General features: G+C 40.1%; 1 protein-coding gene across 2 annotated transcripts; it reads right to left on the bottom strand.

Annotated features, from left to right (window-relative positions):
* Positions 1–1,625: 1,625 nt before the first annotated feature.
* Positions 1,626–19,952, bottom strand: lrrc56 (leucine rich repeat containing 56). 2 transcript variants are annotated; one of them, XM_084397702.1, is made up of 13 exons: positions 19,874–19,939; positions 19,598–19,751; positions 16,874–16,961; positions 16,527–16,587; positions 15,401–15,497; positions 14,971–15,168; positions 5,085–5,274; positions 4,824–5,000; positions 3,127–3,191; positions 2,901–3,022; positions 2,632–2,807; positions 2,252–2,534; positions 1,626–2,158 (listed from the first exon to the last, which is right to left on the bottom strand). In XM_084397702.1, exons 2-13 carry the CDS (start codon positions 19,727–19,729, stop codon positions 1,987–1,989), a joined length of 1,761 nt encoding a protein of 586 aa, XP_084253828.1. In that variant the 5' UTR covers positions 19,730–19,751; positions 19,874–19,939; the 3' UTR covers positions 1,626–1,986. The 2 variants fall into 2 exon arrangements, with proteins under 2 accessions (XP_084253828.1, XP_084253827.1); XM_084397701.1 differs by having other exon boundaries at positions 1,892–2,534; positions 19,874–19,952.
* Positions 19,953–21,446: the final 1,494 nt, after the last annotated feature.

Here is a 21,446-nt window from a genome sequence, read left to right as displayed (position 1 = left end):
GGGACGAACAACCAGAACCGAAGGTGGGAGAGTCAGCACAGCCAGCAGGCGTTGATCTGCTTCATCTGGAAGAATCCAAACAGGCTGAGCTGCACCACCTTCTGGGGTGGTACCTCTGATTGTTCCATCAGAGGCCTGGGCGGACAAACACCTTCACGACAGCGGCCATATCATATTCCTGAGAGGCTGGTGGCACCCCTGAAGGCAGAGATCGAGAAGATGCTGGAGTTGGGAGTTACTGAACCCTCCAAGAGTGAGTGGAGCAGCCCAATTGTTATCGTCCCGAAGAAAGATGACAACTTACGCATCTGCATTGACTTCAGAAAGCTGAATGCTCAGTCAAGATTTGATGCATATCCAATGCCACACATTAACGATCTTCTGGAGAGGATCGGCCAAGCCAAGTACATTACAACCTTGGACTTATGTAAAGGGTTTTGGCCAGTACCCCTGAAGGAGGCGTCCAGACCTTACACTGCATTCCGGACCCCGCTGGGGCTATATCAGTTTACAGTCCTACCGTTTGGGCTGCATGGGGCACCTGCAACGTTCCAATGACTGATGGACCAAGTCCTCCAAGGCTGTGAGGAATGGTTAGCGGCATACCTGGATGATGTTGTCATATACAGTGTGACATGGGAGGACCATCTTCCACACCTCAAAAGGCCCTGAGCAAGATCCAAGAGGCTGGCCTGTCTTTAAACGTGGCTAAACTACCTTGGTTACCACCTGGGAAATGGAGAGCTAAAACCTCAAGTGGACAAGGTAGAAGCTGTTCAACGCAGCCCAAGACCAAAGACAAAGAAGGAGGTCCGATCCTTCTTGGGACTGGTGGGGTGGTATCGACGCTTCATCCCCAACTTCTCTTCCACGTAGTCCTGTTGACCAACCTGCTCTGCAAGAACGTCAAGAACCCGATTATCTGGACTGAGGAGTGTGAAGCAGCCTTCAACACACTGAAGGAGCAGATGTGTTCTGGCCCAGTACTCAAAAGTCCAGATTTCACAAAGGAGTTTGTTGTTCAGGTAGATGCCTCTGCTGTGGGAATAGGTGCCGTCCTGGCCCAGGTAGATTCGGGTGAAGAGAGGCCCATTGCATTCCTGAGCAGGAAGTTGCTGCCAAGAGAAACCCGGTACTCCACAGTGGAGAAGGAAGGTCTGGCAATCAAGTGGACCTTGGAGAGCCTCCGATACTACCTGCTAGGGAGAGAGTTTACCCTAGAGACAGATCACAGAGCCCTGACGTGGATTCACAGGATGAAAGATCATAATTCTCATGTGACCAGATGGTATCTCCCTGCAACCTTACCAGTTTGAGGTCAGACATCGACCTGGACTCCAAAACAAAATTGCTGACTACATGTCTCGGAATCCGGTCAGTTTGCGGCCTGGAGAGGGGGGGGTAGGTGCTGTGACAGAGTGACCTGTCCCTGCACTTACACACACACACACACATATACACACCTCATCTTACCTCGTTCCTCCGTTCCCTGCTGGTGCACACGCGCGCCATTAGCACGCTGGTTTTCACACATGCATACATATCCACTCCATTTCCATCCCTGACAGAACTACCCCCCCCCCCCCATCCCATAACAACACACACATCTGTTGTCTTTTGATTTTCGTTTAGTTTATTACATTAATACTTGCATGTGTTCAGTGTTTGACAGTGTCAAACAGCGTGTTGCCGGTCTTTCATGTTGTGTTATTTCTATCTGCAATTCTTACCCTTGACGAAGTTTGTGTGTATATAGATTCATATATTTTCTTTGTTCTTTTTGTGCAGTTTTGTTTGCCATCTTTCACTTGTTTGTTACTTTTGTATATAGTTTTGGTCATTTTTTTCCCCTCTGGGACTGTTTCACCTCTCGAGCACTGTCAATAATCCGCACTACACCTAACATCAGTGCAAGTATTGCCATCATCATTTTTTTTTTTGCGAACCCATTTTTCACACCGTTGTCTCACACTGACCCACAATCCATCATTCCGAGTGTGTGTTTCTTCGAGCAGGCAGGAGGTTTCGTTCTGGAAGCCTCTGCAGTGCAGCGTTGGCTGTTTGTGGACGTCTGGGTGTCAGTTTTTTAAATGTGTTAGAGAGTGTTATTGGTTTGTGCTGGATGTCAGAGAATTGATGATTCCTAGTATCCTCTGACCTAAATTGGGAGAATATATTGTAGTCAGAAATGCCTTTGTTAAAGTAATAGTTCACACAAATATGAAGTTTAAAAGAAATGACGGGAATATACCGTTGCGCTCTAAGAGGGGAGACCGCAGGACTAGCAGAGGGTCTATGAGGTTTGTGGAATATTTGAGATGATACAGTCATAATACTCTGGGGACACAGGTTTCTGATATCAGGCCCAGGAGTCTCCTCTGATGGTCTGGGTTTACTGATGTCAGCATAATGAGGTCTGAGTCTCCTGGTGCGGATCTGTGTTATCCTCCAGCCAGCAGGGGGAGCTGCTGGTGGAGGTGAGGGAGACATGGAACAGCTTGATGAAGAGGTTAGTCTCAACATCTCGGGAGATTCTGTAAGAAAAAATAAAATAAAATAAACGTGAAGAAACACATTGGATTTATATATATATATATATTATTTATTATTGAGACGAATAACGTTACTTACCTGTTGAGGGAGACTGGAAGGACGAATCAGGAGAGCTTGTGTCTCTGCAGACAGTTCTGTCTTTAGTGATGTCATCACTGCTGAAACTATGACGGCTACCTTCATCATCATAGTCATCATCACTGTGGTGGATTCTCATTACCTGCGGCTGCCGGTCCTCAATAGCCAACAGATGTCTGTCGGAAGTCAACGGAGTGTCCATTGTACCACATTGTAACAGGAAGAAAAGTGTATGTGTGTGTGTGTGTGTGTTAGAGGAGTTTCAGTACTTCTTGTGCTCAATCCTCCAGCTTCTGAGCTCAGCAAAAACATCACTACGGTCCTCACTGCTCGACTCTTCATAGTCATATGTGTGTTCAGGAACGTAACTGCTGAGCCGTGGTGAGCTGAGCTGAGCAGATGAGGAAAAAAAAGTTTTCATGGGGTCTTTAATACCTAATTATATTTCCGTTAATGCTTCATGTACAGTATATGGATCAGTATGAACAAATTCACCTTTGTTTTCTGTCTTCGTACTCGAACAACCTGTAGTGGATTCCCACAGAGAACACTGGCAGCACCTGTGGAAACGTCACCTTTCACGCATCACTTTCTAACATGCACCAGAAACCAGTAAATATGTGATATTACACACATATTATAAATATTACTATTGTAATATTATTCATGTATTATGTAGCGGCTGGATAGACTGGGTAAACCCAGCCCGATCTGCAGGTGATTTGATTTCGCCCTGCAGCTCAGGCTGGAAACCTGTACATTTTTCTATCCGTCTTCCGTTACAAATCTGCGGGGACCAATCACAAACTGGCTTATCCACCTGGCGCGCTATTGGCGGGTTTAACACGGTGCCGATAAAAAAGCGACGGCAAGCACACTCGATCTGATTTACCCATCTCTCGACCGTCAGTCCAATTCCTTTTAACCTCTCGACGATGCTCAATGGCTTCTTTAGTTTAGCAAACAAATTGCTCGAGTGGGTGCAAATACCACTCACTTTCATGTTTTTTTTGCAAACCTGCAAAAATCGCTCGATGCCATTGCTGCTTCTGCAAACCGCTGCTCAATGCTACAAACCAACACGTTTGTTGACACGTTTCCTGCCTGGAGTTTTCGCATCGCTCTGCAAAGTATGTCACCCGTTCTTTTTTATGTTAGTAAGTGCTAAATGCCCACTTTTACTAAGATACATTATCGAGAATGGCAGTAATGTAGCATGATTTGCTAAGACAGTCTGCAGTCTGCACGCAACCTATCATATGCACGCAACTTGTTGTGTGGATGCAGTCAGTTTTGACCGCAAAAGTTGAGGTAATTTGATTGGATGTCATATATTTACTGCATTTTGCCAGTTAGAAATACATGTTTGGTTTTAATGTTATTTTAAGGTGGGGTAGAATTAAATGAACGGCACATTTTGTTCGCACACCCCCTCTGTCAGCTCACATACCCGAGTTTGGGAACGACTGTGCAACATCAAGTTAATACTATTAACTAATCCAAATATTTATATTTAATTATAACGCGTTAAAATTAATCATTCCTATTTCCCTTTTTCCCAAATTTCCCTAATTTGCTACAATTATTATTATTTCTATTAAACAAAATAAGAAATATTACCGTTTTAATATTTTATTAAATTTAATTTGTTTATTTATTTATTATTTTTATATCACAATACTAATATGTTTGTGACTCTTAATTTCTTCATTTTCAATGTTAAACCATCAAGTTTTTATTTTGGAGGAAGACTGCAGGGAGCCCTTAAAGCTTCTTGACAACTTAAAGATGGACAAAAAGCGCTTCTCACTGCAAGTCTGGGAAAATTGTTGGCACAATGATTCTATTTCAGTTTGACCATAACATAATAATAATAATAATAATAATAATAATAATAAAAAATATTATTATTGTTATTGGAAAAATTGTTGCCGCAAGTTTCCAAATGCATGTCATAAGTGACAAATTCAGAGTACATGCAGAGATGATTCTGTGTGGAGAAGCATTTACTGCACACCGAGCCGCTCTGAGACACTGAAAACATTGGATCATGAACTGCTTGTGTGTAAGCGAACACATTGCTGAAACACACAACGTATAAATAAATGCATAGACTTTGTGATTGATAACCACACTATTTTATTTCAATGAATCGTACAGCTCTGTGTGTCAAAATAATGCAGGAGTTTTACCTTTAGTTAGATCACTGGCCTCATGGTTCAAGATGGCGATGTCAAAGCCAGGCGACCCTGGTCTTGACCCGCTGCAGGAAGGAAGAGGTCTGGCACTGCCTGGCCTGGGGGAGATTCTCAGATCGAGAAGCTGGGCTGAAGCAGGTCTGACGCCGCACACACTGACACATCTCTCTTCTAATGGAGTGAAACATTCTTAAGCATATCAAGTGCTGTTGAAACAGTCTTCAGACAGTCTTGGCAGCAACTGCTTGTCTTTACCTCTATCTGTATTTGTGTTCTCCATGCCATCATTAATTGAACCGTCTTTGATCGATTCTTTGAGAAGAGTCCAATCCTGCTGTGAAGTTCTACAGCATTGAGGTTTGTCCTCTTCAGCAGGTACGTCATCGAGGAAGCTCAGCTGAGGGATCATCTCACGGACCGCAGACCTGTAGTTGTAGTCTAATACCTGTTAATCAAACACACAAACCAAATGTGATGAATCTATCTGGAATACAAGTGTATTTTGTGTTGTTCTAGCTGAAACACTGTAGCAACCCACACAAGAAAACCCTAGGAACTGCATAGCAACATGCTAACAGCCACATTATGGTGGCAACTTATTTCTTATCTATCTATCTATAAATTACAGTCTGTCTCTCTGTGTGTCTGTTATTCGCATATCTCTCGAACCATTAGTCCGATGGATTTCAAACTTGACAGGTGTCTTGCTACGGGCACGAGTAAGTGCAGTGCCAAGTTTGACGTTGTTTGGATTAGAAATGCAAAAGATATCGGTAAATATATCGGTAAAAGAAGCACACATTGGCTTTTGCTGCTCTAGGCGCTGGCCACTCCCCCTCTCACACTGCACACTGAGTGAGCACAGCCCAGGACCAGACACAGAGAGGGTCGAAGAAAGCAGCGGAGTTTAAGTAGCGTTTTCTCGGAGTTCACTGTGTAGCCTGCTCCCTCAATCGTCGTGCTTATTCATTTGTGGATGTTAACTGAATCTGTAAGTCAGTTACACTGTTTACTTCTGAATATTATATTTTATTCTGGTGTGCTTAACGTTATCGCTACTGTGTAATAGTAGCCTATGCTATTAACCAACTAAACATATCCTATTCAATGCGTTCACAGTCTCTTTCACGGCCATCATTTGCAGTAGCCTATTTTCAAACTGTTTGCTCAAACATAGCCTGGTCTCAATGCTAAGTTATTACTGTGTCATGCGCACTGAAGTTAGCCTGTAACTATGTGATAGTGCTAGATATATGCTATGTTAAATAGTTGCCCTGCCTATTCAACAGGATAGCTCATGTAGGCTATGCAGGCTTAAACGAGGTTAACTCTCCTCTTACCAATCATGACGGCAAATCCCCATCTTTCCAGTGTAAGCCATCCTTACTTTTCATCATTGAAACAACCAAGTTAGCTGTTTATGTGTTCTCCTTTGTAGTGCTTAACATTGTTTTATCGGTCGTTAACTGGATAGTAGTCAAGAAGTTTAACATAGCCTGATCTCAATGCTAAAACTGGCTATTATGCTCTTAACTATTAACTGATTTTGCACTGATTTTGTATATATTTTTCACGTTACATTGTTGCAGCACCTCTCACAGTCATTTCATGTTCAGTTTCTTTATCATGTCTTGTTTTGTCATGGTTTTCCGTCACTGCTTTGACTGAGTTCTAGTTCGTAGTTTGCTACCACGGTTTCGGATTAGTTGCACATCTGTTCCATATTTCTTTGATCGCCATCCTCTGTGTATTTAAGCCCTCAGTTGCCTCAGTTCTGTGTTAGTCTTTGAAGTTTATCAAATTTGGATACTTCGGTGTTAGATAATTTCAGACCTATCTCTAAACTTCCGTTTCTTTCCAAAATATATCTGAGAAAGTTGTATTTATACAACTGCAGTCCTTTTTTAAGTAAACATGGGGCCTTTTTTTAAAAGATCTAAGCGCATGGTCTAAAGCGCAGGGTGCAAGTTCACTTAGGGTGTGTCCGAATCCACGTTTAACCAATGTGCGTTTAACCAATCAGAGTCTCATTTCCCATTCCCTTTAAATGTGAGTTGCGTTTGCAGTATGTCAGATTCGCTATTTACATGACGGAATTTGATAGGTCTTACTTGTCTGAAAGAAGCTTTTCTGTTCACCTTGGGGATTTTGTGTCCTCCTCTGCATCTTTTTCATGTGGAGTTCCCCAAGGCTCCATTCTTGGGCCAATCCTATTTTCCTTATATATACTTCCTCTAGGGTCTATTTTTAAGAAGTATGGCATCTCATTTCACTGCTACACAGATGATACACAGCTCTATCTGCCTCTGAAATGGAAAGATGCTAACTCAATAGTATCATTGTTGCGTTGTCTAAAGGATATTAAAGCCTGGATGGCCTTAAATTTTTTTAAATGTAATGAAGGAAAAACAAAAGTCATAATATTTGAACCTGGGGGTACCTGTGAGTTTCCTGATTTGGGTGCTATAAAAACATGTGAAGCCTACTGTAAAAAAAAAACTGGGTGTTATGATAAGACTGAGTCTAAACTGGATAAACAGATTAATTTAGGCAATAATTTTTTTAGGCAATTATCAATTTTTAGCCAATTTTCGAAAGTCAAGTCTTTTGATAATAAAAACATGTATAACCCTTTCAAAATCATTAAAAGACAATTTTAATGATTTTGAAAGGGTTATACATGTTTTTATTTCAACATGCCTTGACTACTGTAATCGCCTCTATATGGGTATTAGTCAGACTGCCCTATCACGCTTACAGATGGTACAGAATGCTGCTGCTCGCTTGTTGACAGGGACGAGCAAGTGAGAACATATTACACCCATACTGGCCTCTCTTCACTGGCTTCCTGTGCGTTTTAGAATCGATTTTAAGATTCTAGGTTTAGTTTTTAAATCATTAAATGGTTTAGCACCAAAATATCTCTCTGATTTAATACAGCTGCATGAGCACAGCTGAAAAGTAGGGGTGACCGTGCTTTTGCAGTTGCGGCCCAAAGGTCTGGAATAACTTGCCCCTAAATGTTAGGGAGGCCCAATAACTTTCAGCTTTTAAATCCAGTCTTAAAACTCATTTTTATAATTTGGCGTTTAATTTAGTAAGAAAGCTGTCATTTTTTAAGTTTCTATGATCTTATTGTGTTTAATGTGTTTGCTTTTTGTTTTATTTTCTTGTGTTATTTTATTTTTAGATTATGCTTGTACAGCACTTTGGTAAACCCTCAGTTTTTTTAATAAACTGAATAAAGTTTAAATAAGGTTTTTTAAAATTAAAGTGCTATATAAATAAACATTGAGTTGAGTTGAGTTTATGGTAGTGTGTTCTCACTTTCTTTGTTAATACATTTTTTTTTTCATCATCATTCTGCCTCTCTTTATTGGATTTGCTACATGCACCTGGTTCAAGGCACACTTGCCCATGGAAAGGAGCTTCGCTGCCTATGTGGAGTGGGTGCTGGCTCAGTGTGCCTCACTGTTCACCGTCTGCCCCATTGATGAGGACATCGCCAGACCCGACTCCACAGTCCACACCAGACCCAGATCCCAGCTAGCCTTCAGCCATGCCTGCAGATCACAAACCAGAGCCCACTGCAGACTCTGAGCCATGACACAAGAGCCACAGCATTTCCCAGAGGCCAATTTTGTTCCGGAGCCCGAGCCCATTGCAAAGCCTGATAAGGTCATCGAGGGAATATTAGTGGAGTTCAACGGGATGGATTGGAGCTCTGTCCACACTCTCGTCGCCGAGGGCCGTTTAATGAGCGGAGTCCCCTCTGAGGTATTATTTGATGAGTTGGTTGATATAATGTTTCATGGTCTACAGTCTCCACTAGGCCTGTCACGATAACAAATTTTGCTGGACGATAAATTGTCCAAGAAATTATTGCGATAAACGATAATATTGTCGTTCTGAGACCATTTTCATCTAATATAATGATAATGGCATAATAATGCAGGAACACCTTTTCAGAGATCTATAAACTTTTATTTCTAAAGAATATTAAACATTGAAAATGGAAAACATTTTAAATATCCACAAAAAATTAACAAAACAACCAAAAACAATAAAAGCAATGGACTCTCAGTGTCTGTTAACAAAAAAATTCACTTGAATAAATACCAAAAACAATAAATAAAATGGATTGCATTTTTGCACTTCAAAAAATATTAAACATTAGGCTCAGACATAAATAGTGATACATTCCATAACAGGCAAAACTGCCAGTTAGGACCTTTGTAAACAAATAAAAAAAGCTTCAACAGGCCATATCACACCGTTTTGCACTGTCCTCTTGTTACTTTGTCGACTAAACGCCCGAGTGATTGTGTACTGTCGGGAAGACGGAGACGCACTTTATTGCGTGTATATGCTACGCACTGAAAATACTTGGTTAGGATTAGGGGTGAGGAGTGCGTGCGTATTACACGCCATAAAGTGCGTATCATATGCACGCAAAAACTATTTTTGGCGTATAAATGGCACGAGAAATAACATTCGTGGTATAGATACGCATTTTCATGAGATCGGGCTCGCTGTCGTGCTTGGCTTTGAAACCAATTCCATCTTTTTCTTTTTTCTTCTCCAACTCACAACTAGCGTCTTCTCTCTCTCCCGGCAGTCGCCGCAAGCAGTCCCGCTTTCCCATACAAAGACCATGTGACTGACAAGCGCCGCAGCGCCGCCTCCCCACACAAAGACCATGCAACTGACAAGAGGGTTCACTCCTCCTATACGCTAAGGAACCGAGAGTGGTCATCCAGTCTCTTTGATAGAGAGAGAGAGAGAGAGACGAGGAAAACAAACAAGCATGCAAATGGAATTATCGCGGCCGGAAAAATTATCTAGCTAATTTTTTTTATCGTGCGATTTATTGATTTATTGACTATCGCGACAGGCCTAGTCTCCAGTCCTGTCCAGTCCCAAGCACCTTCGTCTCTTCTGGTTCAGCCCAGTTCCAAGTCGTCTTCGTGGTCATTGCATCAGACCAGCTCCAAGTCGCCTTCGTCGCTATTGGCTCTGCCCAGCTCTAAGTCACCGTTGTCGCCATTGGCTCTGCCCAGCTCTAAGTGTCTTTTGTCACGGATGGTCCCGCTCAACCTCCCTCCACCCCCTCCATCCTTCAGCTTCACTTCAAGCCACTGTCACACCGACTGACGACATTGGTGAAACTGCCAAGCCCACGTCTCCACCTCGGCTCAGCCTTGGTACTCCAGACCTTCTGTGTCACCCTGGATCTTCATCTCCTCTGTTCTACCTGGGTCTCTTACTATCACGACTTCAACTCAATCAGTCAGGCTCCAAGTCGCCAAGTCAGACCAGCTCCAAGTCTCCTTCATCACCATTGGTTCTGCCCAGCTCAAGGTCTCCTTTGTTGGCATGGGCTCTGCCCAGCTCAAAGTCTCCTTAGTTGCAGGTAATGGTCCCGCTCAACCTCCCTCCTCCTCTTCCTAAGCCATCCAGTTCCTTGGCCTCACCTTTGCTGTCTCCCTTTAGCCCCTCAGCTCCTCCAGTGGTTGCTTCCAGCTGCTCGGATTCAGATTGGGCTTCTCAGCTGTCAGCTCCACTTTGGTGTAAGGATCCTTCCGATCCACCTCGAGCCTCTGTGCAACCGACTGAGGACAATGGCAAAACCGCCAAGCCCACGTCTCCACCTCGGCTCCGCCTTGGCACTCCAGACCTTCTGTGTCACCCTGGGTCTTCATCTCCTCGGTTCTGCCTGGGTCTCTTCCTATCACGACTACAACTCAGTCAGTCGGGCTCCAAGTCGCCTTTGTTGCCATTGGTTCTGCCAAGCTCAGAGCCTCCTTTGTTGTGGATGGTCCCGCTCAACCTCCCTCTCCCTCCTCCTCCATCCAGTTCCTTGGCCTTACCTTCAGCCCCTCGGCTCCTCCAGTGGTTCCTTCCAGCTGCCCAGATCCACGTTGGGCTCCTCAGCTGTCAGCTCTGTTTTGTGAGGATCCTTCAGCCCCACCTCGAGCCTCTGTCACACCTACTGAGGACAATGGCGGAACTGCCAAGCCCACGTCTCCACCTCGGTACTCCGGACCTTATGTGTCACCTTGGGTCTTCGTCTCCTTGGTTCTGCCTGGGTCTCCTCCTATCACGCCTTCAACTCAATCGGTCGGGCTCCTGGCTCCATCTTGGCTCTTCCCTCCATTAGTTCCACCGTAGGCTTTTGTCCTGGCTCTGCCCTGGGTCATCTTCTATCTACTCCCTCCATCACCTCCTCCCTGGCGCCTCTCTCCATCATCTCCACCTTGGTTTTCCCTTCTACCAGCCCCTATGGTCAAGTCTATCTCTAGATCCTCGTCCACCTCTAGAACCCCTCCCTCCCTCCTGGACTTGTGCAGCATAAGGACTTGCTTTCCTGGGGAGGGGAGTTATGTCACAGTCATGTCATGTTTAGTTTCTTTATCATATCTTGTTTGGTTTAATAGTTTTGTTGTCATGTTCTGTTTAGTTTTTTTGTCACAATTTTCCCTCTCACTGGTTTGCACTGGTTTCTAATTAGTTGCACACCTGTTAGCTCCTGTCTCTAGTAAGCCCCTACTTCTAAAAAGTGCAATGTGCTCTGATTGGTTGGCTGGACAAGTGTGTTATGATTGGTCAAATGCTTCGAGTGTGTTTGGGAAATGTCACTCCCCTTACCCTCAATGAACTCAGCCAGGCCTCACCCGTTTATTTTGCATATGCCTTGCAAATACGTTCTCAGAAGAAAACTAAATTGAGATGTTTTAGGGAGTTATATATAGAGAATAACTCCCTTTGGAGTGGCTTTATATTTATTTTTCATGCTAAAATAGCAACATTTAAAGGAGACATATCATGCTTTTAAATTGTTCCTTTTTACATATAAATCATACATTTGTAGTCTATATAAAGCGGAACTGCAATGCTTGGGTCTGAATTCCTCATTATTATAGCTCCACAAGCCCCCTTTTTACCCCTTTTCTGATGTGCGTCTCAGAGCAACCCGTTTTGGTGCGGTCTCTTTAAAAAACATTGAGACACTTCATACCCCGCCCCCTCTCCAGGTTGCAGAGGTTCAACTCCACCCCGTTCGGCCATTTTTGTAGTCTCATAGCAGAGATAGAATTACTAGCGGCACAGAAACTTTTTATTCACACGTTATTAACAAAATGTCAACAACGGAAGACTTGTCCAGCCAGCCTTACATGTTCGAGCCAGAGTCGGAGCCGGAGCGAGATAAAAATGTAGACGATGAACCTGCAGAACAACGTCTTCATATGGATGTATCGCAATGGTATGTTACTGTATTTACACATGAAACTTTGGTCTTCCGACCTTTTACCACCGTGTCGATTTATTTTGATTAATATGTGCGAGGGAGAGCGAGCAAGACAGCGTCTTTTGGAGACGGTGAAGTCATGTTTACACCATAGACTGTAGGGCTCCGAGAGATAGAGAGAGCGCCCGCGCGACCGGGTCTCTCTCTCTCTCTCTCTCTCTCTTTGCTCGTTCTTTCAGTCAAACATGCGACACAAGCGCGGCAGTTCATCTACATTAGACGGTGTAATGAAGCGTGTGGGTTACTACATCCAACAACCGAACATTTTAACTTACCCTCTCGTAACTTCTGCATCCAGCTTGGACTACAAAATTGCAGCGATAAATCATAATGGCGGATTGCTCGAAGTGTTGGGCCGGAAGTCAATGTCCTTATTTGGCAGTTCCGCTGCAAATACTGTGACGTATTAGTTCGCAAAACGTCATAGATAACAGAAAAATCTGAACCGGTTGAAAAATATGACCAAAACAGAATATAAAGATATCAACGAAGCACCTGAAGAGAATAATTTCATCTTTTCTGTACTTCTAAACACTCCAAATATACAACAAAATGCATTTAAGGGCTAAAAAAGTGCATTTAGCATGATATGTCCCCTTTAAGAATAAAGAAAGTTGAAAAATAGATCCTCTCCAATATTTTTGTGGAAAACATAATACTTTTTAGTGGTCATTGGTCAACCACCGATATTTGTAATTTTGTAAATATTGGCATCTGGAATGAATTGGAAGCGGGTCTTTTATTTTGACAGCGCTGAGAATGCTGGCTCTGAGAACAGCAGCACCTGAGCAAACAGCACTTTCATTCTCCGTCTTCATTAGTTGTGTTCTCTGTTAAACAGTTTTGATTAATATGTTACTGGATCGAACTGTTAAACAAAGAAAGTAAACTGTATATGAAAAAGTATTATAACGTTTGCTTTTATATTATTAGTAATAGTAACAGAAAGGCAAACACTATTATACTTTAACATTTACCGTCAGCAATTAGCAAATACGCATTTATACAATTTAAACAAATCTTTGAATATCTAATAAACATTTAATTTCACAAACCTTGCAGACTTTGTCAAATCCCGCTGTCAGATATTTTGAAGTGTGCATTTGTAGCCTGCATGAACGTGTTACTGTGCGTGACGGTCGGTCCGTGTGAATTGAATGCGGACAGGAAAGTTCAGCTTCACTGGAGTCGCACAATCAACAAACTTTAAACTCTTGATTTCAAACTATGCCACGCTATATTCAGTTGCCCACTATGTCATATTCATGTCATTTTCACTGTGTGAAATTACTCAAATTAGTGTTACCTTGTCTTTAATTAAAAAAATATGATTCCCATTGCGCAGAAACTTGCCAGATTACTGAGTGCCCTGTTGGTTATATCTATATATATATCGGCCACCCTGCTCTCTAAGATATCGGCATCGGCCATCAAAAAACAATATCGGTTGACTAGTTTTTTTCATGATTTATTGATCGAGCGTTCAAAAGAACAGCATTTATTTAAAAAATATGTATATATTTTTTAATAGTAATTCAGCAAGGACATAGTCTTTACCCAAAAGACCCCAAACTTTTGAACAGTAGGGCACATCTATATCGTTATCAGTCACTTGTTTCTGTGAAAGGAAATGCAAAGGGCTGTTTTCATCCGCAGTAAAGGAAGTGAGTGAAAGACAGAGAGAAAGCAAATGAGGGCACCGTTCAATGAACTGCATTTACCACTTCATGAATATTCAAAGCAGTTTGTTCACTCACTGAACACTTGCCCCAGTTTTGTAATTCCTGAAACTGAGAACAGTAAGAAAATTGCAACCATAACCAAAAACTGAAAGAAATAAGGGGAACTCAGTCTAACTAAAAGTGTTGATATGTGTAAAATGAATCATATATATAAAATAAAGATAAAAATAAAATATGAATATTAGATTTTTTTTTTTACCTTGGCAGCTAAATGAAATAAAATATGTTTAAACTGAAGTACTAAAATGACTAAAACTAAAATAGTGAAAGGTGAAAATATAAAATGAAAAGCTAATTCAAAATATTTATAATAGTATGTAAATATAACAAATATATATATATATTTCTTTTAACTATATTTTTTATGAAATGCTTGCAAAAATATATACATTTTATAAATAAGAAAGAGATAATAAATACCAATATAATATTTAATTAAATGAATGAACAGGTCAGTACTAATAGCAAATAACTGGTAACACTTTACAGTTAGGTTCTACTCGGTTAGTTCACTTTATTTAATGTATTAACTAACAATGAGCAATGCATTTGTGACAATATTTATTAATATTTTTTAATGTTAATTAATACAAATGCAATTGTTCATTGTTGTACATGCTAGCTCAGGTCCATTAAATAATGTTAACTTAACAGATACAACATTTGATTTTAATCTACAAGTAAATGTTGAAATTAACTTTAACTACGATTAATAAATACTGTAAAAGCATTTTTCATTATTAGTTTATGGCAACTATTGTTTAACAAATGGGAACCTTATTGTAAAGTGTTACCAAATGTTTTTACTGACTTATTTTGTTCTGCTTGGCCAAAAAGTAGCAATGCCCCAGAACCAATATTTACATCAATCATTTCCCTTGTCCATTTCGGGTCTCTAATATCAAACATATTATTGTGTCATTTCTATATGGATGGGGAGGGGCAGCATTACATGATTTAATGGACTATATGGAGACATCATTATCTGTCGGGACCATTAGTCTGGTCCACCACAGAGAGAAGCTGAGCCTCATCTCTCTCATTCTCTATTAGACATGCCGCCCATAATCTGCTGCATAAACTCATGTACCTCTGACATGCCTGGAATGGGACAGGTGCACACAGGGTTTCCTTCCAGTGAAAGCGTTCTGAGCTTCCCACAACAGCCTAAATACATCAACTGAGCCAGATCATCGACATCATTCCCCTCCAGGTCCAACAGCTCCAGATGTTCCAGCATACTGACTGGAGTCAGGTCTGAGATACTGTTATACGCCACATACAGCTCCTGAGGAAAACATAATACAGTGCAAGAGTGGTTTACTGTATTAGGTGACTCCTTTACTTTTATTCAAAGGTTTTAAAAAATAAATATTTTATATTATTTAATACTTGTCATAAAAAAACTTTCTCCTATTAAAATACGTTCCCATTAGAAAAACAAATACCTTTTACTGTGCCTTCCAAAAAAAGAGTTTAATCAATTCAGTAACCTTTTGCTTCTAAGTGTTGTTTGATACCTTTAAGCTGGCGAGAGCAGGAACTCCCTCCAGGTCGGTCAGACCGCATCGAGACAGCCATAAGACCTGCAGGTGGGACAGGCTGGTCCCGAGATCCCTGAGGAAATACTCAGAATAATAAGCCATCATTGCATTCCCTGATTCACTCCGTCTCTCTATAGTGTTATATTTCAAGAATTAATTGCGTGTTTATCTTATATTAAATTCAATGTAGTCTGTTGTGCAAATATTTGTTTATTCTTATCCGTCCTTCGGATGAGACGTAAAACCGAGGTCCTGACTCTCTGTGGTCATTAAAAATCCCAGGATGTCCTTCGAAAAAGAGTAGGGGTGTAACCCCGGCATCCTGGCCAAATTTGCCCCTTGGCCTCTGTCCATCATGGCCTCCTAATCATCCCCATATACTGATTGGCTTCATCACTCTGTCTCCTCTCCACCAGTAAGCTGGTGTGTGGTGGGCGTTCTGGCGCAATATGGCTGCCGTCGCATCATCCAAGTGGATGCTGCACATTGGTGGTGGTTGAGGAGATTCCCCCCTTCCATATGTAAAGCGCTTTGAGGTCTCAGAAAAAGCGCTATATAAATGTAACGAATTATTATGGTTGTAGATGTTTTTTGAGGGTGAGGACATGTAAAGGACATCCAAGTCCCCAAATTTTCATTGTCTTCCCATGTGAAAAGTACATGTACAAGGGATAATTCACCCCAAAATGAAAATTACTTACCCTTGTGTTGTTCCAAACCTGTATGAGTTTCTTTCTTCTGTTGAAAAGAAGATAGATAGAAGATAGAAATGAAGATATTTTGAAGAATGTTCTGGTTACCAACATTCTTCAAAATATCTTCTTTTTTGCGCAGTAGAAGAAAGAAACTCATACAGATTTGGAACAACTTGAGGGTGAGTAAGTGATGACAACATTTTCATTTTTGGGTGAACTAACCCTTTAATAGCAATGAGCAGTATTAATATTCTGCAAAATATCTTCTGTTGTGTTCCACAGAAGAAAGTCATTCAGGGTTTAGAGCGAGGGAAATTAACTGATGACTAATGACTGATTAATTTTTGGGTGAATTATTCCTTTCTGGATGAAACAAAGTAACTTATGTAGGGAAATGGAGGTCTTACCGCACAGATGAGATCCAACTGTTGTTCATTTTCAGCTGTGTAAGTTTAGGCAAGTATATTCCTGTGAGACAAGTGGACAAAAACACAAACGTTCATCAGATTTCATAAAAGGTAATGTCTTCATTACCCATTCAGCCATTTCAATCCAAACTACACCCCAATCACATTTGGACCATTACTATTTTTTTTACAATGTGACATGATTTTTATGACAACTAACATGTGGCTCCCCCAAATTCTTAATACCAGCATAATGTAAAAATAGATATATTATCTAAAATATATAAATAGGCTACATTTTCTAAATGAATAAATAAAATGTATATGTTAACAAATAAAAATCTCACCAAAGTTGTCTAAAGTGTCCTGTCTGGTGTCAACACACATCTCTAGTGACTTCACTTCTTGTACATTTTCTGATCCAGTCAGGATTTTCTGAGATGGGATCAAAGACATTTAACATACTAGTGCAAAATGCCCGTGCAAAATCCGTTTTTGTGTGTGTTTTTAGTAATTGTTGGTTTGGTGCCCGTGAAAGAGACTGTGAACGCATTGAATAGGATATGTTTAGTTGGTGAATAGCATAGGCTACTATTACACAGTAGCGATAACGTTAAGCGCACCAGAATGAAATATAATATTCAGAAGTAAACAGCATAGCTGACTTACAGATTCAGTTAACATCCACAAATGAATAAGCACGTCGATTCAGGGAGCAGTGCATTTGAGTGCTCATTGTTACAATTACACAGCAAAAGTTCAGTGACATTTTTATTTGTGCATGGTAGAAGGCAAATACTGATACTGACATAATGACATACAATAAATGTGGAAATTTGAACTACACGATTCAGGGAGCAGGCTACACAGTGAACTCTGAGAAAACGCTACTTAAGCTCCGCTGCTTTCTTTTTTTTTGCTTTTCCGGTCCTGGGTTGTGCTCACTCAGTGTGCAGTGTGAGAGGGGGAGTGGCCAGCGGCTAGAGTGGCAAAAGCCAGTGTGTGCTTCTTTTATCGATATATATTTACCGATATTTTTTGCATTTCTAATCCAAACAATGTCAAACTTGGCACTGCACTTACTCGTGCCCGTAGCGAGACACCTGTCAAGTTTGAAATCCATCGGACTAACGGTTCGAGAGATATGCGAATAACACACACACACACACACACACACACACAGACAGACAGACAGAAATACCTAATTTATAGATAGATATAATATACAGAAGTAACCGGCGTAGGTGACTTACAGATTTCAGGGAGCAGGCTACACAGTGAACTCCAAAAAATGCTACGCTTGAGCAAACAGTTTGTGAATAGGTTACTACAAATGATGGCCGTGAATAAAATCGTGAATAAAATATAATATTCAGAAGTAAACAGTGTAGCTTATCAGAATGTTTATTTTTAAACCACAACCTTCTTGGGGCTTCTTTGGCCGATACAACCCATAATGTCAGAATGTTTATTTTTAAACAACAACCTTCTAAAAATGATATATTTAACGATATCTTTAGCATTTCTAATCCAAACAACGTCAAACTTGGCACTGCACTTACTCGTGCCCGTAGCAAGACACCTGTCAAGTTTGAAACCCATCGGACTAACGGTTCGAGAGATATGTGAATAACACACACACACACACACACACACACACACAGACAGTCAGACGTTTCTGTAATTTATAGATAGACTAGTGCAAAATACCCGTGAAAAATCAGTTTTTGTGTGTGTTTTTAGTAATTGTTGGTTTGGTGTGTTTGAGTGCTCATTGTTACAATTAGACAGCAAAAGTTCAGTGACAATTTTATTTGTGCATGGTAGAAAGCACACAGTGAACTCCGAGAAAAAGTTATGCTTGAGCAAACAGTTTGTGAAAAGGCAACTACAATGATGCCCGTGAAAGAGACTGTGAACGCATTGAATAGGATATGTTTAGTTGGTGAATAGCATAGGCTACTATTACACAGTAGCGATAGCGTTAAGCGCACCAGAATGAAATATAATATTCAGAAGTAAACTGCATAGCTGACTTACAGATTCAGTTTACAACCACAAATGAATAAGCGCCTCGATTCAGGGAGCAGTGCAAAGTGCCCGTGCAAAATCAGTTTTTGTGTGTGTTTTATAAGCGTGTCGATTCAGGGAGCAGTGCAAAGTGCCCGTGCAAAATCAGTTTTTGTGTGTGTTTTTAGTAATTGTTGGTTTCTTGGTAAAGAAAACACATTTTTACTCAAATTAATCAAAATGGATTTATCACGTTTTGGAACCAAACTATAATATTCAGAAGTAAACAGTGTAGCTAGACAGATTGTCAGAATGTTTATTTTTAAACCACAACCTTCTTGGGGCTTCTTTGACCGATGTTTATTTTTAAACCACAACCTTCTAAAAATGATATATTTAACGATATCCTTTGCATTTCTCATCCAAACAACGTCAAATTTGGCACTGCACTTACTCGTGCCCGTAGCGAGACACCTGTCGAGTTTGAAATCCATCGGACTAACGGTTCGAGAGATATGCGGTTAACAGACATACACACACACACAGACAGACAGACAGACACACAGACAGACAGACGTTTCTGTAATTTATAGATAGATAGATAGATAGATATTCAGAAGTAAACAGTGTAGCTCATCAGAATGTTTATTTTTAAACCACAACCTTCTTGGGGCTTCTTTGACCGAACCCATAATGTCAGAATGTTTATTTTTAAACAACAACCTTCTAAAAATGATATATTTAACGATATCTTTAGCATTTCTAATCCAAACAACGTCAAACTTGGCACTGCACTTACTCGTGCCCGTAGCAAGACACCTGTCAAGTTTGAAATCCATCGGACTAACGGTTCGAGAGATATGTGAATAACACACACACACACACACACACACACACAGTCAGACGTTTCTGTAATTTATAGATAGATATTCAGCAGGTGGGTTTGCGCTAAGTGTACAGTATAATAACTTTATAATAATGATATAATAATAATAACGTTTTTACATGTATCGCCCAATTCATAGGAAAAGTTGATGAGAGCCTCAACAATGAGAGCTTACCAACTTTTCTGGTTTGAGACACAGTTGATCCATCATCAGGTCAGAGAGATCGGGGTCAGCAGGAGGTTTAGGGTTTGATATAAACTCATTCACAGTGTCGGCTCTCTTCTTCTGCGATGCTTCACTCGACATCTGCAACCTTTGCTTTCCTGCCCTGAAATAAATGTTAACAGTTTTAGAGAAAACGGCAAACTGAATGAATTAAGTAAAATGTTCAAAGTTTACTATGTCATACTATGTGCGTTCTATCTTCATACATATTAATTATTTTCTTACTTATTGAGCCTAAACAACGTGATTATTCGGTGTGTCTTCAGCCTCACTCGAAAGCAAGTTTGGATAGCAACGGGAACTACTTCCTGGATACGGGCCGGGCACGTGGGATTTGTAGTCCATCAAAAACATCGTCGTGACTGTAGGACTGTAGCCAAAGTGCATTTGAGTGTAAGTCTGTGCTGTAGCATAATGAATAGACATATTATAAGTTGTCATTTTCATGAACGCGCACGAAATAACGAATTCTAAAATGATGAATATTACATTCTACTACGATTACATTCACACTTACATTAGGACGTAAACAACTAGGTTCAAAATTTTACACACTGACTGTTTTGGTTTTGCCCAAAAAAGTTTTGTATTATTTTTTATTTTAACTTTAGACAAGGTATTATTTCTTGACTCAGTAACATATTTTATTTATTTATTTGTTTATTTATTTGTTTATTGGTTTGTTTGTTTGTTTGTTTGTTTATATATTTATTTTAGCTATTAGGATGCTTTATATGGTTTTAATGTCCATTGTGTGTTCAGTTGTCCTGGTACCCTGAAAATCCGCTGGGGAAACACAATGTAACTGTCTCTTGGATACTACAGCTGCACATAAGCAGCAGTAGAGGAAAATAAATTAAAAAGCCTGGTCAATATACTCACTAAAATGTACAAAGACTGGCCTAAATTTTCACAAAAGTTAAAACGCCTTACTTATGTACTTATTATGGTTATGATAATGTTGTGATTCAATCACTCAGGGTTGCCAGATTACAAAACTCACTCGAATACTAACTAACTAAATTTCAGTTTTATGTGCATGTAAAAAAATAGGCTATTAATTTTGTTACACCAAAATAATATATTTGTACTAAAATAAAATACAACAATTATTTAACATTTTAAGAATGTATACAATTATAAAAAATTAAATATACATTTAAAATAATTGTATTTATATATATATATATATATTTTTTTTTTTTATTGTATTTATTTATATTGCCTAATTAACCCTCATCCTTCCCACGGGTCATTTTGACCCGATTTATTTATTTATTTATTTATTTATTTATTTTTCGCACTTGAACCACGAATACACAAAAATATATTTATGGATTCGAGGAGTTTTGTTGTTGAAATAAAAAAAAGTAACAGATCCTTCCCTTGCGGGTCAATTTGATTCCCTTAGGGAATGAATGGAATGCGAGGAATGCTTCAGTACACATAGAAAAACCTAAAAATGTTCAAACTTTACCAAAAAATGATTTTATAATGTCTACATGTGTATCTGAATGCACACTGAAGTAAAACTGACTTTAGGACCCAGCGGAACCGCTCATTTGCTCCATATAGAGCTATAAGGCCATCTAGTGGCAAGAGTTATGACATATCATGATATATTATTTTTTCCCACAAGAGGTCGGTAAAGACCATATAGACAGTATGGTAAAGACAAACAATGTAAGATATTTTGAGCTGAATTAAAGATTTATCCGTGAAATTGTGAGTTAGTTTGAATTTAAGTTGAAAGAATGTGAGGAATGTGCTTAAATTACAAAATTATTTATGATTTATT

Source organism: Rutilus rutilus, assembly GCF_951802725.1.
Source record: "Rutilus rutilus genome assembly, chromosome: 23".
Taxonomy (NCBI): Eukaryota; Metazoa; Chordata; class Actinopteri; order Cypriniformes; family Leuciscidae; genus Rutilus; species Rutilus rutilus.
The sequence above is the reverse complement of the archived record's forward strand: the minus strand, read 5'-3'. Positions and strand labels throughout refer to the sequence as shown.

What these genes read in the sequence shown, in the direction of transcription:
- lrrc56 (XM_084397701.1), bottom strand. Translation starts at nt 19,729, where the DNA reads ATGTCGAGTGAAGCATCGCAGAAGAAGAGAGCCGACACTGTGAATGAG. An exon ending in GGACACTTTAGACAACTTTG is followed by an intron (nt 16,588 to 16,873) that starts GTGAGATTTTTA and finishes CTTGTCTCACAG; the next exon opens with GAATATACTTGCCTAAACTT. An exon ending in GGCCAGTGATCTAACTAAAG is followed by an intron (nt 3,192 to 4,823) that starts GTAAAACTCCTG and finishes ACGTTTCCACAG; the next exon opens with GTGCTGCCAGTGTTCTCTGT.